General features: G+C 42.0%; 1 protein-coding gene across 1 annotated transcript in view; it reads right to left on the reverse strand.

The window, feature by feature from the left end:
* Positions 1-9,495: 9,495 nt before the first annotated feature.
* The window catches only part of LOC310703421 (sodium channel protein type 2 subunit alpha-like), a 71,004-nt gene continuing 61,643 nt past the window's right edge, over positions 9,496-18,856 (reverse strand). Inside the window, exons 23-28 of the mRNA XM_083495796.1 lie at positions 17,500-17,781; positions 17,201-17,254; positions 16,715-16,852; positions 15,320-15,424; positions 13,884-14,154; positions 9,496-12,498 (exon numbers count right to left, since the gene is read on the reverse strand). Coding sequence (XP_083351922.1) covers positions 11,303-12,498; positions 13,884-14,154; positions 15,320-15,424; positions 16,715-16,852; positions 17,201-17,254; positions 17,500-17,781 — 2,046 coding nt within the window. The 3' untranslated portion in view covers positions 9,496-11,302. The remainder of the gene's footprint in view (positions 12,499-13,883; positions 14,155-15,319; positions 15,425-16,714; positions 16,853-17,200; positions 17,255-17,499; positions 17,782-18,856) is intronic.

Raw genomic sequence — 18,856 nt, forward strand, 5'->3', positions numbered from 1 at the left:
TTAACTCTGTGCTTCTCGTGGAAACTAACAAAATGGTTTTATTTTATTCTTTTCTCGCAAAAACTCTTGAAAGAATTTATTTCATGGAGAAAAGCACACTCTGGGAATACTTTGATTTCAACTTTGTGTCATTTTTAGAATGGTTAACCTGTTGGGCTGTGCCTCCGGTGGCCTTTATGTCAGCCTTCACCAAGCTGGTGTGGTGTCTTCCAGATATTTTGGACTACAACTCAAATCAGCACCAGCTAGCACTGACTAGGGTTGATGGGAGTTTGGTGAAAGTGTCCTTATGTAATTGAGCTGCCCATCGATGTGGCTTGTCCCAATCTGATGATGTCTATATAATTTATTGCCAACATGGGACCAGAAGAGAAGGGGAGAGAAGGTTAGGAATGAATAGGTAACCCCTTTTACCACTTTGGTTGCAGATTTCTCCACTTACACAGCTGCAACTGAAGTGACTAGTATCAGGCTGAATGAGAAACTCCGCCAATTCTTCACTGAAATAGCTGTGACTACTGAGCAACGGCAGAATAAAACTTGCAAAATGAAATCCAAAGTAGATGGTGTAAGACTGCTTTGGCACAGACAAAACCTAGATGCATCTACCTGTTTGCCATAGCAACTGTATCTTGGGGAAATTGTGGCTTTATCTTTTTGTGAGTCACTCCAGACAGTTCCAGATTCTTTCTGCTGCATCTTTTCCTCCTAGTGGCATGGAAACAGCAGAAAGAGCTACCAAAAAATTCCAGCTAAAAATAGGCAGGAAAGTTACACAGTCTGATTAGAAAGGTGCTTGTGAGAAACTCAGCCAGGCAAACAGCCAAGACATTGCTCTTTCCAATATTTATATTCCAATATAATTGATTCCATCCCATGAAGTTCTCCTAAGCTCTTCCTAAGAGCATGATTTGGCGGCTCTCATGTTAGCACTCACTTAGGGTTCTTTCAGACAAGCTGCTTATTCAGCATTCATCCTGATTCACTTGCACATACCTTATGCTGTGGGTTGACCATATCTGGTCTTTATCGAGCATTTGTTCTTATTTGTTTGTGGAATGGTTATATGACCATGAACTGCTAACCTAGCAGTTCAAAAGCACACCAGCGCAAGTAGATAAACAGACACCGCTGTGGCAGGAAGGTAAAAGGTGTTTCTGTGTGCTCTGGCTTCCGCCATGGTTTCCCATTGCACCAGAAGTGGTTTAGTCATGCTGGCCACGTGACCCAGATAGCTGTCTGCAGACAAACGCCGGCTCCCTTGGCCTGAAAAGCAAGATGAGCACCGCAACCCCAGAGTCGCCTTTGACTGGACTTAACTGTCCAGGGCTCCATTACCTTTTTACCTATATGACCATGAGCATTCATCACGATTGGCTTGTGGGCTGTTCACATTTCTTCCTGTGCCCATCTCCATCGCTTTCCAAACCATGGACATATTTTCTTTTTTAAGTGAATCTGTTGAGCTAGGGTGAGAGAGCAATTTAATCCATTTTAAATGTGCAAAGTTGGAGTTTGGGCATGTGCTTGAATGTCTTCCTCACCCTTTCCAATCAATACAATATATTTTACAATACAATATATTTTATGATGGTGCAGAAGATAGCATATGCTTGGGAAAGTAAAGAGGGCTTTAAGATAGCCCACCGGCACAGCAGCCATTTCAGGAACGCAATACTTGATGCTCTGCAGGAGAGATCAGTTGTATTTTGGCCACTCTTGCCTGTCCAGAATTTGTACGTGTGCTTGTGCTGAGCCAAATATGAATTGTTCCAGAAGCTTTGCCAGCTCCATCTTGGTAGTCAAGATAAGCCCAAAATAAGAGGGAGTGGCAAGGAAGTGACGGTAGATGGCAGGGATTTCAGGGGGCAATGCCATTCTAGGTAAAGGTAAAGGGACCCCTGACCATTAGGTCCAGTCGTGGCCGACTCTGGGGTTGCGGCGCTCATCTAGATTTATTGGCCGAGGGAGCCGACGTACAGCTTCCAGGTCATGTGGCCAGCATGACTAAGCCACTTCTGGCGAACCAGAGCAGCGTATGGAAACACTGTTTACCTTCCCGCCGGAGCGGTACCTATTTATCTACTTGCACTTTGAGGTGCTTTCAAACTGCTAGGTTGGCAGGAGCAGGGACAGAGCAACAGGAGCTCACCCTGTCGTGGGGATTCGAACGGCTGACCTTCTGATCGGCAAGCCCTAGGCTCTGTGGTTTAACCCACAGCGCCACCCGCATCCCTAATGCCATTCTAACCCATGCCTAAACCCATGCCTAAATTCAGAAGGAGGGTTAGCATATATACAAGTAAAGGGTTTGAAACTTTAAGGCAGGGGAATTAGTATTCTGCATCCCCCCTCCCCAGTTTCAATCTCCACCCCAACACCAGCGTTTAGTGTTCCTAGAACCATAGAAATGTAGAGTTGAAAGGGATCATGATTTCATTTAACTCAACTGCCTGCAATATAGGATTCTTTTGCTTGAACCCAGAGCCCTGAGATTAAGAGTCTCATGCTCTGCTGACTGAGCTAGTCCTTGAAGGCTCCATTGCGATAATGATTATAGAAATAAGGTCACACCTAGAGAACCCGGGTCCCATTCAGCCTCTAATTCTAAAGTAACCCACTCTGTCTCCTTGATATCTTTGTCTCCTGTCTTCTGGGCTGGTCCCATTTAGAAATATGGTTGGGTGAGAATCTTTGGAGTTGATCCTACAAAGACCCTATGGTTAGCTGTTCATGCAGAGTCTTCTGCCACACTAAGTATCTGGAGTAATATTTCTGCCTCATGGCTTGGTAAGTTTTCATCAGTTAACGCCCTCCAAATATTGATAGGATCGCTTTGGACAGTGGACATCAGGAATGGGAGTAGATGGTGCTGATGAAATCCCTCCCTTTCATCAACAGAAAGAACTTGTCAATCCATCCAGTTTACTTAGCAAAGTGCACCACACATGTCCACTTTGGATGGGTTTACTAGGCGTTGTATAAAGCTGATGTTGCAGAAGCAGTGTAGTCCATAGAACAACAAAAGACTGTTCAGGAAAGGTGGGTATTATAGCAGCGTGAAGCTTGGTTAGATTCTTTTATATCAGCAGATACCCACAAGGTGGCAGGATTTAGTTGTACATACAGTAATCACCAGCGACTTACGAATGCAGTCGTGGGACTGCCGGAAACTGGGGTGCCCACTTGGAGATACAGGCGGTCCCACATTTCGTTATTTAGCTCAGCTACTGAGGGCCCAACTAGCTGTGAGGTTAATTGTGGGGATGCAATTAATCAGCAGCTCACCTTTTTGTTGCTGTTATGTTAATAGCAGCGGAAGGGAAGCTTGAGCGGCCTCTGAACTGGGAAAGGAGGGAGGAGAATGTTGGAAGAATCAGGGCAGGGAAAAAAGGAAGAACTGTTCCCCCCACACAGTACAGAGTTAAACTGTGGAATTAATTCCTACAAGAGGCAGGGATGGCCACCAACTTGGATGGCTTTATAAGAGGATGAAACAATTTCAGGGCTGCTATGTTCTCCCTTCACTGTGCAGATGACCTACAAGGGTCATAGAAACCAAACCACACCCACGAGGCACCATGTGTTATTGCTGAGGACAAACTTTACACAGATTCAGCATGCTTCCAGGCTGGAGGTATTTGTGGGAGGGATTCAAGGGCATGCTGAATGTTTAGCCTTGCAGATTTAAAATGGATTAAAGCGCTCTGATACCCTAGTGCAACAAAGCCACTCAATAAAATAACATAATGCAACCAGCAGTCTTTTTGCTGTTTGGAACAGGAAGGGGAAATGCATAGAAAGGTGGGGGGGGGGTGATGGCGACAGTGAATGATTAGCAGGAAGATGTGTCAAGAAAATCAGGATGAATACTCACTGCCATATAACCCACCCTGCAAACAAACGACAACAAATGCTCAGTAAAGACAGGAAGAAGTCTAATCATCACATAAGCTTTGTGCAGGCCAACCAGCATTCTACAAACAGGTAATCTTGGAGGAAGCCAACCTGGAAGGAACTGACATACAAATAACAGATACCTATGTAATGGAAGCTAAAAAGAAGCATCATCAAAGGGGTTGTGCAATGCTGAAATACCCCTAGGGTTTTCTGTTCTCTCTTTTCTGCTGAATTTTCAAGAAGAGTGCAGCAGTTTTCATGGTTATTTCTCATACCTCCCATTCTACCCTGGAAAGGAGCATGTTTCCTTTAAATCTCCACCAGTTCTTGTCACAGTGAAAGAAGCCTGTCTGTGGCATCCACTTGTCTGTATCCCCGCCTGCTTTTAAAATGCTTTTAAATGAACATGCCACAAAAGGAATTCATGCAAATGTACTCTGCTGTTCCATTTATTGGCTTTTTCAGATTTGCCTGCCTGAAATTCCTCCCCCTTCTTCTTCTTCTTCTTCCTCCCCACCCCCATTGCTTATCCTTTTCCAATTCTCTCCGTTTAATATTTCTTCCCCCTTCAGGTCACATGTTGGATGCAAAATGTATCAGGATCAAAAAGCATGCTCCGGGGACCAGCAAAACAAAGGCATTTTATTCCAGCTTGCCGCCTCCATTGCAGGGACATGCAGGTGGTGATGCCTCGTCACCATGACGACACGCATCCCACAGGGAGGGTTCTCCTAGGATCATACAGAGATCCCGAGGCTGGGATTGGGGAGCAGGGAGAGCAAGCAAGCGGCTATGAACAGAAACCGGAGAGATTGCAGCCTGGGGGTAATGTTTTGATTCCTCCTTCCCACTCTTTTATTGAAACACCTTCTTCGCACAAGAATAGAAGAAAGAAGACAAGCTGCAGCTCATTAGTCTGGATTCAGGTATTGCTTCTGATAGTATATATACCAGCAATTATAATGGCTCCAACCAGAACAAATGGTCTCTTGGAATTCTTAATGCTAATTGCAGACAGAGTACAGTGGTACCTCAGGTTACAGACGCTTCAGGTTACAGACTCCGCTAACTCAGAAATAGTACCTCGGGTTAAGAACTTTGCTTCAGGATGAGAACAGAAATCGCGCGGTGGCAGCGGGAGGCCCCATTAGCTAAAGTGGTGCCTCAGGATAAGAACAGTTTCAAGTTAAGAACGGACCTCCAGAACAAATTAAGTGCTTAACTCGGGGTACCACTGTAGTTGGAAAGGAAAGTTGGGGTGAAGATTAATTCCGCAACATTTCCTTCAGAGGGTCAGTCTTGCCATTATCAGTGGCAATCCATAGGAACATAGGGAGCTGCCTTATACTGACTCCGGCCATTAGTCTGTCTAGCTCAGGGCCCTCCAGATGCTGTTGGACTCCAATTCCCATCAGCCTCAATTATTGGCCAGACTGGCTGGGGATGGTGGGAAACTAAGGAGGAGGAAACTGACAGGCACTATGTAAAGCAAGCAAGCTGGCAGCGGACTGAGGTTTGGTGGGGCAGTTCCACATTTGCAACCAGTGGTCCAACCTCTCCTGCTGTTCACCAACTACTTTCCTACAGTTTTTAGTGCATTTTCATGTCACTTTTCTAGCTGCAAAAGGTTTCTTTTTTTAAATAAAGTGGATTATTTGTTGAGGCAGACCCTTTAATATGCTTTAATTGCACTGGATGCCATTTCCAGTATGATCTGGAATCCCTCCTGCAAAGTTCTGACAGTCTCGAGGTGACCCATGATTTGTCAATCAGGTTCAAGAGTGAAATCTTTCTTCTGTTGCTGCTTGTTTCCATGGAGTTCCTTTCTGATTCTACCCAAGCAGACAGAGACATGTTCTGATTCCTGAGAGCGAGTAGCAAAGCCCAGCAAGCTGACAGCCACTATGTACAGAGATGCACCCCAGAAAAAAGTCATCAAGCAGAAAGCTTTGGGTGGCTGTGTTAGGTTCTCAATGCCATCTTTAGAATTTCTTTATGGAATAAAAGCTTCACATGCAGCCCTTGGCATCGTATCCTGGTGTATCTATCTGCTTTTTGAGTCCAGGCAGGATCCTAGTTTTCTGTACACATATTATTCGCTACATTGATGACCAAGCATCTATGACAGCAGAGCCAGATGCAACTGCTTTTGTGAGGATCCAAGTCAAGCCAAGACTCCCCCCCCCCACACACATCTTGTTTTAAATATAAGCAGTGAGAGAGGTATGATTCAGATGTGGACCATGGCTGAGTTTAACCCCTGCTGTGCTCCTGATGGAAATTCTCTGCCCTGCAAGCTATGTTTGCCATTCTAGTTTTTTCCAAAATGTGTTTACTTGCCATCTGCGCAGAAAACCCCAAATCAATACCCCCCCAAGTTACTTGTAGTTGGACAACAAAACAACACACTGGATATACATTAAAGAAACACTCATTAACCCTGTCTGTGAATACCATGCATAGCTAAACCAGCTATGAACCGAACCCTGTTCTCTGCAATCCACGACACTCCCCAACTCTGCCACCACTGTTAGAAATGAAAAGCAGCTGGGACTCAGAACACTGATGTCATGGGGAAGCACCACTGTGATCTCTGAGGCATGTTTTACTTTTAAAGGTATACAGTGGTACCTCCTAACTAGAGACGTGCTTTCGCTAATGGGGCCTCTTGCTGCCGCTGCGCCGCCGGCACACGATTTCCGTTCTCATCCTGGGGCAAAGTTCTCAACTTGAGGTAACTCTTCCAGGTTAGCAGAGTTTGTAACCTGAAGCGTTTGTAACCTGAGGCGTTTGTAACTCGAGGTACCACTGTATCCTGCTTTCCCCACTGTGGAAACCTGCAAGGCAGCTTGCAAGCATGAAATAAAAACCACACCTACACACAGCATCTAATTCTGACCAGCTCACTGTAGGTTAGTGGTTTATGCCAATGCTAGAGCAAAAGGAAACGTGGGAATGATAGAAGCAAGAGGCAGAGATGGAGTTTCTGCTTCATAGTGTGGGTCCTACATGAGGGATTGATGATGCTTTAATTATCAGCTTGTCTTGAGGTCCAATATCTGAAGAGGGCTAAGACCAATTCTATTCCCTCTGATGTTCTTCTGTGCAAAATCCACGTGACCCTTGTAGTCCCATGAGTTTTTCCTAAGCATGGTATTGTCTGTGCTAGCAACAGAATGGAAAATCTCAGAAGGGTGGTGTATAATATCACTTGATATAAACAGGGTTAGTAGTCCATGAAAGTGACAATTTAACAGAACAGGTGCCAAGGAAAATAAGAGAGCAAGGGCCTTTTGGAGAAATCTGTTTTTATTCTTTACTTATTTCACATTTTAATTCCATCCTTTCTCCAATGAGGTCAGTTCATGTTGAAGGGGGTTCCTCCTTTTATCTGTGCAACATTCCAGTGTAGTACATGAAATTGAGAGAAAATGACTGGCCTTTGTGGCCACACCAGGACTTCAAACTAAGCTCAACGCTCTAATCCAGGAATGGGGAATCTCTGTCCCTCTAGATGTTGCTGGACTACAACTCCCATCATCCCTGATGACTGACCACACTGGCTGGGGCTGATGGGAGTTGTTGTCCAACAACATCTTGAGGCACACCCTTGCTCTTAATGCTGTACCACAATGATTCACTCCAGTTCAGTTTGTATTTCAGTTCTGTCCTTGCAATGGGTACAATACCAGGTTTAGCGAATGGGGTTGCTTCTTTTACATTACCTTCCACAATGTATATTATGACCAGTATTTAACACTATATATTAATGTCTCTGTGTATGAGAGAAATATCTATATATCTCACAGTCATTTATTTTTCCTAGCTTGTGCAAAAGCTATAAAATGTAAAGGTTAATAGAATCAGAATATAAATATTCAACTTGCATGAATGACAACAAAATTTGCAAGCCCAGTTGTAGAATATTTGTTCAGTTTCTTTAAGGACCAAAGTAAGTAGGAGGAGAGTGGGATATGTCCTCTATGCATCTATAGCAAAATGGGAGCCGAGAAGCTGGGCCATTTAGTTCGCTCTGCTGAGAGACCAACCCTATCAGAATTCCCCTCCTTCAATTGTCTCCTGATCGAGCTGCAGAAGATGGAGAGAATGGAAGCAGGATCACTCAATCCTTAGTTCCTCTACCCTGTTTTTGGCAAATTCCCCTTCCTCTTTCACCACAACCCATCCTACCCTTCAAGATAGATTTCTAAAATGGTTTTTAAGGGGAGAAGGGACAGGAAAGATACTTTCCACCAGCCTTGTAGGGCTTCTTTGAATCAAATGTTCAAATTAGAAATAGCAACTTTGGCTGACTCCTTTTTTTAAGTTCCTAACCCCTGCGCGGGTGCATAAAAAACTTAAAATGACATTTTTTTAGACTAAGAAATTACTTAAGTGTTGAGTGTGTGGCATGCCCGCCTGCCTGCTATAAATTGTTCATGATATGTCTTCTCGAATATGCATCAACCCTAAGTCCTGAAGCCAAGATGCATGTGATTGCTTTCTCTCTGGAGAGATGCTAATAGCTTTCAGTTTGCTCTGCTTAGGTTGCTGCAGTATAATATTACCTTTTTATTCTGCCCAGGATTGAGATTCCACGGTATTTTTCCTTATCAGGAAGAAGGAACTATTTAATTTCATGTGATCAAGAGCACTAACACCGCATCTGAGCGGCAATATAGATTTTGGTTGCGAGGCGATTTTTGCAGGAATAGATCTGACACGTCAGAATGCGCTCGCTCCATCCCCCACTCAAAAGTGACGTTAACTGGCAAACGTCAAAATTAATGATTTTCAATTGGATCCAGAGTAAAAGGAGATAACGAGGAGCACTGGTTGAAGCTCTACTAAAAAAATTGAAATGTCCCGGCTTATTGCCTGCTCCAGCAAGCAGCTGATGCCACTTAACAGTGCAGGGTGCTAGGACTGAAAGCAGGAGCCTTGCAGTGGTGCAAGGTTCAAACCTCAGTGCCTTGCCCTATGAACCCCTTGGGCTTGCTGATCAGAAGGTCAGCAGTTCAAATCCCCGCGACGAGGTGAGCTCCCATTCCTCGGTCCCTGCTCCTACCAACCTAGCAGTTTGAAAACACACCAGCGCAAGTAGATAAATAGGTACCACTCTGGTGGGAAGGTAAACGGCATTTCCGTGCACTCTGGTTTCCATCACAGTGTTCCGTTGCTCCAGAAGCGGTTTAGTCATGCTGGCCACATGACCTGGAAAGCTGTCTGTGGACAAATGCCGGCTCTCTCAGCCTGAAAGTGAGATGAGCGCAGCAACCCCATAGTTGCCTTTGACTGGACTTGACCATCCATGGGTCCTTTATATTTACCTTTTTATATCTGCACAAAGCAGGGATTCTGTATTAGGGCACATCTGCCTAGCTGGTATAATAGGGGAAGGACCCTAGTTCAGAGATGCATGCTTTGCATACAAAGTGGACCAGGTTCAGTCACTTTTATCTCCAACAATCATCTGACTCAGCACAAAGCAGAATGAAGTGGGCTCTGCCCATCATTCCTCGAGTGCTGATGATTATGTAGCCAAAACAGCAACAACATGCTTAATTGGAATGAGTTACAAAGCAGAGCAAGCAACAAAGTCTCCATCATTTTATTTTATGTTTATTTTCGTATTGTGGAGGTCTCAACTGAAAGATACAATGAATGTAAAGTAAACAAAATGACTGTGGAAAAGAAAATTACATGAATCTGAACTGAATCTTATGTACATTATGCTGCCATTTTTTAAATACATTATTTATATATGCTAACTGCATTGTCAACAGGATAAACAGCTTACAGTATTCTCAATACTGTCTTGGTCTACACTGTATTGTAGCCTGTTGAAACTTTAGAAGGCTGAGAGGAAAAAATGGGGGGAAAGCTCATTGATAACTGCCAACTATTGCTCAGTGATAGGAAGAAATGAGGCGATTTCATTCACTTCACTACTTCCTCTAGAAAATGAAAGTGGATCATGGAAGGAGCAAGGTGCAGTCGTAGCAAAGGCAATATTCACATGCACCAGTGCCCTCCCAGTTATCTGTAATGGTATAGAATATAAGATATCATCTGCCGAGAGCTTGCAAGCTAGACCTGCTGTGGCACATGTTTGCAGAAATACACTGTGGCCAAACCATTTGCTTGTATGCTCAAATATGTACAACTATAAAATGAGTATTTACATCACAGAGTTAAACTGGTGTTTGTTTTTTGTCTTTGTTTCTAAGATTTAGGCATGAACTATACTGAGAGCAGAGGACTGTACAGTACTTTTAAGACAAAGTAATACTTTTAAGACCCTATCCTTTTTTGCCCATTTCCGGGCCTATTTTTGCACTACTTTACTCCCGAAACCATTTGACCAGTCAACAGGCACCTCTGGCATGGGACACTTTTGTCTGTTCCCTATTCCTGCTGCACAGATGCTCAGTACTGGGAATTAACCTGTGACGGAAGTGATTGTTCCATGCAGAGACGATCTCACCTTGGGCAAAGGGCTGGATTTAAAGAAATACCTAGGACTGAGATAGTGTGTATGCGTGTGTGTATGCCCGGATTGAGTGATCAGCATAAAAACAATCCATTTGGGGATTTTTTAAATCAACTGTAGGCACAAGTGGATTTGCCTGATCGGTCAACAGAAGGTGTAAAATCGCTTTTTAAAAAAACATCGGAGCCAACCTTGAAATACGGAAGTGGTTTAAAACTCTGCCTGATGACGTCACATCGGTTCCATGCAGGATCTGTTAAGCGCAGCATGCCTTCATGCAGTTTGCTTCTCTGTCTGCATGTGACAGAGAACCAGAGAGTAGAACACGTGGTCCTGGTAACCCCACCCCTTCCCTCCCGCCGCAACAGAAAACCCGTTTTACAAAAATAGTCACATATAATAGTAAACACCCTGTGAATGTTTTTTGTTTTTAATGATAAACCCACCTACACTGTGTGTGTGTGTGTGTGTGTGTGTGTGTGTGTGTGTGTGTAAAAATATGGCAAATGTGGCAGTTGAAATAGACACAGTGAAAACACTTACCGACCAAGTGTCTTGCAGTATATTAAACACATAGGCTATAGCGTTGTGCACCTCTTGGAACAGCCATATTGTCTCTGTTCCTGTCTGTCTCTCTTCCACCCTGCCGGCTGTGTGTGAGGACAGCCGGCTCCTACCCTGTTTTACAGAGTTTGGTGACGAGGGGTCACTGTCTTGTTATAGGCACTGACCTTTAGAGAGATTTTATCTGTTTATATACATATATAGATATATCTATGTAATATATTTATAAAGTATAAACTGACAGGTTTGGCATAAATCTCCCAAGGGAGTCTCGCTGACAGGATACGTACCTTTTCAAAGGCTGTAAACAAATTTGCACACAAACAGGAACGTAAAAAGCTTGCTTCACTTTTTGCTAGCCCTGGCATCTTTACTTTTATAGTCTCTGTCCGTTTTGCCCTTTTCATATTTCTGTTTGCCTGGCTTGGTAACGCTATCGTAGGAAGGTGGGGAGGTGGTGGAGGAGCTTTCCTCTGTTTTCTCCAGAGGAGTCGAGTTCCTGTTAAATTTATCAGGAATCGTGTCTTTGATGGGAAGGGCAATGCCATCTTTGCACTTGTCTTTATTATACATAGAGGTCACTTTTTTCACTTTTTGTTTTAAGAGGAAACTCCTGAAAGCCCGCTGGATGATGGTGGCAGACACTTCCTCTTGCTTTCGTTTCAGGGTGGTTGTAATTGGCTCATAGGACACTTTCGAAGGGTTGGCTGCCATGAACCGGTCTTCCATTTGCACTCTGAGCAAATCCATTTCTTCGCTTTCTCCCAAAACACGCTTTGTAAAGGCAAACAAGATGTCAAGGCAGTGAATTCGGTCACCGCTTACCATGGGTAGATCCATCGCAATAAGCTGAACGTGGTTTGGTTTTGCAATGAGAAGAGGCGGCTCCAGCGAAGCTGCAAAATCAAAGAGTTTGCAGTACTCTATAAACTGGGTTGCATCCGGATCAAACTTTTCCCAGACCTCATAGAACATCTCAAAGTCGTCCTCGCTCAAAGGCTCAGCACTTTCTTCTGTGGCAACGCTGAAGTTCTCCAAAATCACAGCAATATACATGTTCACTACAACTAAAAATGATATGATAATGTAACTAACAAAGAAGAAGATCCCAACGGAGGGATTGCCGCAGTCTCCTTTGACCGAACTTCCTGGGTGGTCTATCTCAGGGTCACAGTCTGGTGGCCCACTGTTGAGAATTGGAGCTAGCAACCCATCCCAGCCAGCAGAAGTGGTGATTTGAAAGAGACAGAGCATGCTGTTGCCAAAAGTTTCAAAGTTGAACATGTCATCAATGCCCACTTCTCTCTTCACATAGGCAAAGTTGGACATTCCAAATATAGCGTAGATGAACATGACCAGGAAAAGGAGAAGACCGATGTTGAACAAGGCAGGGAGAGACATCATCAAGGCAAAAAGCAGAGTGCGGATCCCTTTAGCACCCTTGATGAGACGCAGGATGCGGCCTATCCTGGCAAGTCGGATCACTCGGAACAAGGTGGGCGACACAAAGTATTTTTCAATGATTTCTGCTAGGAACATACCTGCAAAGAAAAATATTTAAGGCAACACCAGTTTTATAACCAGATGTTTCATATTGTGTAGGAACATGAATTGGACATTATACTCAAGATTCATGCTATGAGCTGGTTTGCAGGTTGTGCTGAACCATAGTTTGTTTTAAACTATACTTTATATCGTTCTCACTCCCTACACATCTTCAGACACCCCCCCCCATGTGGGTGCTCTGCACAACAGAAACAAACCACAGTATGGCTTGTTGTGTCATGCAGACCATGATTGTGGTAAGACAGAAGTAAGCCAAGGTTTGTTCTTGACATTTTTAACTTACCACTCATGTTTTATTTATTGAAAAAATTAAACCACTTTGGGGTTTTCATGACATGACAAGCTATACTATGATTTATTTCTGCTGTGTGTGGCACCCATGGAGGGGGAAGTTATGTAAGGAGTGGGAGACATTTCCACAATTAAACAGGATTCAAAACCAGCTATGGTTTAGTGTGCTAAGTGAACCAGCTCCATGGGTGAAAGAAATCTAAAGCAAAGTGAGTTCTTTTCTAGAGTGCCTTGAATATGACCATATTAGTCACAAGGAAAAAGAACACAGCATGGATGTCAGCATGTGAATATAATTTAATATGCCCCAGTTGTGCTTATACTGTAAATATTAATGTTTTTCTTAATGCAGATACAAAAGACAGAGGTACACAAAGCATAACCACAGGGAAGTAGGTTATCTTGTAAAACATCTTGAAAACGTGTTTTGTTTTAATTACAATGTGAAAACTGTGGGACAACTATGTGGATGTAATTTAATATACATGAAGCTTAACAATGAAGAAAAACAAATATTCTATTTTGTCATTTGTTAATCTTCAGTTATCTTAAGCACATTTTACAACTGTTAATTTGATAGCATCACAAAACTAGTAAGAAACATAATAGAAATTCATGAAAAATGATTTTAAAAAACATTCCAAAATAGTTTGGCTGACTTTAGAGTGCTAGTCAGACTGTGGTTAGGACATATGATGAAGCAAATTTGTGTTTTTCTGTAGGATCTACATACATGATAACTTTTGTCTACAAATATCACACTTACCTTCACAGATACCTTCATGAAATATTATACATGTGTAGGCGGAAGCGTTCATCATACGGTCATATGTAGCCAGCATATATGTATAGATTTATTTATTTTCTGTTTGTAAGCACAACAGGAAGTCACAGCCAACCATGCCTTCCCACTGCTTTTACATCATGCAACAGACAGGTGCCCATTCATCATACACAATTATGTGGGTGTGATATAAACACTTCTCCAGTTTGAGAAGGGGGAAAAAAACACCATAATATGTGAAAAGGCTCGTCAGGCTACGCCTTCATGGAAAGAAATGGTTCTTACCTACAATGGAGAGAATGACAACTACGAAATCAAAGATGTTCCATCCAATGGTGAAGTAATAATGACGGAGTGAAATCAGTTTGAGTACACATTCGCCAGTGAAAAGCACAATGAACACTAGATTAATCCTAGATAAAATGGTTTCCATTTCTTTACTTTGGTCATCTGTTTCCACCATCATGGTGACCATGTTAAGGCAGATAAGAATCATGATGCTGATGTCAAAGGCTTGTTTTGTTACAAAATCAAAGACCATGCCTTGGAATTTGTTCTGTTAAAAATAAAAACAGAAAATGTGAACAATGTGAAAATAACTCTCTTTACAAACATATCTATCTCTATCTCTATCTCTATCTCTATCTCTATCTATCTATATCTATCTATCTATCTATCTATCTATCATCTATCTATCTATCTATCATCTATCTATCATCTATCATCTATCTATCTATCTATCATCTATCTATATCTGGCCCTCTTCTTTTGAAGGATCAGGCTATTAAATCTGCTTCCTAGCACCTTAGCTTTTTGAGAAGTAATTGCTAGAGCTCTTGCTTCTTTGAACATTATTGGGAGGCAACCAGAAAAGCAATCAACAACCTCAATTTCATCTGAGCTGCCCTAAGAGTCAGGCATGTGGTGAACCAAAATATTAAGGCCACTGCTACCTAAAGTTTCATATATTTAAACTGGCCAGCATAAACAACAATAATTTCACCCTATATTACTTGAAAATGTAAGAGGTGGGGAAAACATGATTAGGGTATAATTGAAAATGAAAGCAGAGAGCAGGTGGCAAATTGTTGCCACTGCCTCTACATTGTGGAAGTTCTTTCATCTGCCATACAAGAAGCATCACCTATTGGTTACTTCAGAGAGTTTGTGAAGACATATTTTTTTTGGCTCAGACTTTCCCTGACCCATAAGATGGGACCTGGTTATTTCTGAATCCCTCTTTTTATCTGGGCCTATTGTTGTTGTTATTACTATTATTTATTCCAATATTTCATCATAAGGTCCTAGGGCAGGTTACAACCATTTACAATATTAATACCATTGCCATGTAGCTCAGTTGGTGACAGCATGGGGCTGATAACACCAAGGTTGCAAGTTTGATCCTCCTATGGGACAGCTGCATAGTCTTGCATTGCAGAGGGTTGGACTAGATGTTCCTTGGGCGTCCCTTCTAAGTCTATAATTCTATGAGTCTAAATATGAAAACAGTCTAAAACAAACCAGTCACAAAAATAAGCTGTAAACAAACTTCTCCAGTATCGAAGCCCAGGGTAAAGAAGTTCATAGTTTTATTTTTTCATGTTATTTTTGCGTACTGCTTAGATTTATTTATTTTTTAAATAGTATATTAAATGGCTTATATAGACTTTCGATAGACAACGCTGAATCTTCAAATATATGAAGTAGAAAGAAATCCTTACCGCTGGTCTAGGTATAGGTTTTTGTGGCTTTTTAGACCCTAATTTCTTCATGGCATTATAATACTTCTTCTGTTCTTCCGTCATAAAGATGTCCTGGCCTCCAAAGTAAAGAAATGAAACGAAAACAAATCATGTTACAAAACACGTCCGCAGATTAACTTATGCTCTGATTAACTGAGCGCATTTTAAAACACTGGTTAAAACACCACGTAAGTTCCAGCTTATACTAGAGGCCAATGAGAGCCTTCATGGGCCAATGCATATTACTCTCATATTACACCATATTGATAGCCTACCAAGCTATTTCATGGGCCCAGTTCAAAGTGCTGGTTTCGGCCTTTATGGTAAGGTTACCAGACATCCCCGTTTCCCGGGGACAGTCCCCGGATTTACAAATCACTCCCCTTACAAAATCCATCTATTTAGTAGGAAGTTGAAAGGTGTCCCCAGATTCATTGAAAAAAATCTGGTAACCTTACTTTATGGTCCTAAATGGAAATCATGAACGTCAACGCGACCCACAAGTACGCATCCACTTAAATGAACAGCAGGGGGTCATTCTCCCTAACACCTTGTTATCTGAGGTATTATGGGCAGGTAGTCAGTGTGGGTCCTGGACCAGATTTGTGCAAGAAGCCTATTTGGTTCCATTGTTGCTGTCTTTTTGTCACACTGTAAATTATGCTTTTTCTAATCAAGGGGTGGGTAGGACTTGCAAGATGATTAACTGTGCATTCATTTTGCCTCTTTTCTGGCTTTGCTGCTGTGCTGTAATGTTTTTAGCGTTTTCAATGTTTCATTTAGACTTGATTGCTGTCTAGGGGCCTTCATAATGACAGAAAAACGGAATATATATTCCCCCCCACCCCAACCCCCCAAGTTACACATTACAAGTTAAACTCTCAGGGTCTTGAAGTGATATCATACTTTTTTATTTTATTTTTTTACTTCAAGTTCATAGTGGTGGAGCAGAAATAAATGTTAGCTTCTAAAGCGAGCATTTTAAATAAATGAAAAACTGTCTATTCTTTTAATGTTCTAAGATGATTACTTCACACCAGGCAGGACTTAGGTTTGGCGATTAAAAAAACCACACCAAATATTTATAGCACAGTGGTACCTCGGTTTTCGAACGTCTCGGAAGTTGAACGTTTTGGTTTTCAAACGCTGAAAACCTGGAAGTAAATGCTTCAGTTTTCGAGCACGCCTTGGAAGTCGAACATGCCATGCGGCTTCCGCTGAGTGCAAGATTCGGAGGCCTAGCTGTCGGCTATTGAGTCCTCAGTTTTTGAACATTTCGGAATTCGAATGGTCTTCCATGGTATTACATTCAAAAACCGAGGTACCACTGTAGCTTTATTTCCAGAGAATAGAGAAAACCCCTTAAATACTTATCTTCTTTTTTTGTTGATTGAAGTTATCTATGATGACACCAATGAAAAGGTTTAAAGTAAAAAATGATCCAAAGATGATGAAGATAACAAAATAAAGATACATGTAGAGGTTGTCCTCATAATATGGCTGATCTTCTACCTACAATCCAACAAGAAATTGAAGGATCTCAACATAGACACACGAAGCAGAAAACAACCACCCATTTTCTTCAAAGCACATCAATTCAATGAAAAGAAGAAGAAACAGCCTAGCATGTGTATCTATCTGTATGCAACTATTGTGTTATAAACAATGAGCCCAAAATTGGAGTGGTTTTTTTTAGTTCCTTAGGTCAGGAGACATCTGTACATCACAGAAAAACCAACAATATTTTGACTGCAGGGATTGTCAAGCAGACTCCCACGAGTTACCAACAGAAGGTAATGTACAAGAACGTACTCAAGAATTAGTGCTTACATGTATGATGGAATGTATACTGATACTTACATCTCTTGAATCAACAGCTGCATACATAATATCCATCCATCCTTTAAAAGTAGCCTGCAGATAAAATGCAAACATTAAGCACAGTTATAAACCTACAGACATGTATGCAGGGAATGTTGATGTCAAAATTTGGCGGAGGAGTTGTATCAACACCGCCTGTGGCGCAATGGGTCAGCGCGTCTGGCTGTTAACCAGGTTATTGGTTCGAGCCCACCCAGGGATGGCAGAACCTCTGAGCCTGATCCTATGCACTGGTATTTTATGCAGGGAGTATAGGGTAGGAAAACTAAACTACTTACAACTTGAAGCAGAGCGAGGTAACCAGCTCCAACATTGTCAAAATTTACTTTCACATTTTTCCACCGGGCAGGCTGATTGTCGTTGATGAGCTCCTCACACTGAGTTTTATTGTCAACCTCGCTAATATTAAACATTTCACCTGTCGTGGTGTTAACACAGTGGTAGAACTTGCCAGCAAACAGGTTTACGCCCATGATGCTGAAGATCAGCCAGAATATGAGGCAAACCAAGAGCACATTCATGATGGAAGGGATTGCGCCAACCAGAGCATTGACAACCACCTATCATGAAAATTGGACAGAAAAGAAAAAGGAAATTCCGATTTATCTTTTACAGCTGAAGAGTATAGCTTCCAAATTTCTATTCGCGTCTTTACAATTTCGACACTTAGGCTGTTTTAAATACATATACACATATATGTGGGAGGGGGTTGATGCATGTTAATAGAAAATCCCGTTGTTAATGGTACTGTGCAAAAGAAACAAGACAAAGAAGCAGGGACTAAGCTCTACAGGGAAAGCAAGTAAGTGCAAAAAGTAAAATAAAACCTGATAGTGGCAAGATGGAATCGTAACATTTGTGTGCACTAGGCAGGAAAAAAGAGAGAGAGAAAAGTTAAATACCAAGAATATAAATCAAAGACCTATAACTGTGCAACAAACTAGGCCTTCAAACAGGGAATGGCTGAGATGCTGAAGCAAACAAAAGCCATCAAGCAACTGCCTGGGTTTTAAGATGTCTTGTAAAGCAACAAGACTTTCTCCACTAAGCATTCAGTCTTCAACCCTAATTCTTTAATAAGGAGAAATGCATATTCCTGTTAAATATAGCCAAATAAATTCAAGACTAATTTATGAAATAGCTACACTTCTCTTTAGGAAAACTATGTGCATTGATTTGACTTTGCTCTAAAATGAAGATACGACTTCTGAAGCAGCCTCAGCTTTTGTTGGCAAATGCACATTTCATTGGATGTTAATATTAAGTGCAGAATCCAATTCATGCACTTGTGTTCACAGGAGGTATTTTGATTCAGCAGAGGTGTCTGCTAACAGAAGAGAAGAGGGGGCAATTTTTTTTTTCATATTCCCCCTCACCACTGCAGTCCCCAGTGCCCCTCCTCCAAATTAGCTCCAGAGTTTGGGGGACCCCCCCCCCAGTTGGAAAGTGCAGAGGGAATTTGCAAAAACCACCTTCTCTTCCTTTTCCATTAGTGGATGCTGAATCAAAAGCCCTTCTGTGAGCACGAACATGTTTTGCATTAAACTAGATATCAAGATGTTTTGCATAAAAAACGGAGGAAATGTAAGGGTTTATTGCAAGATAGGTGAAGCCTTGATACATGCTATGTATTGT

Source organism: Podarcis liolepis, assembly GCF_965112155.1.
Source record: "Podarcis liolepis genome assembly, chromosome: 1".
In the NCBI taxonomy this organism is placed as follows: Eukaryota; Metazoa; Chordata; class Lepidosauria; order Squamata; family Lacertidae; genus Podarcis; species Podarcis liolepis.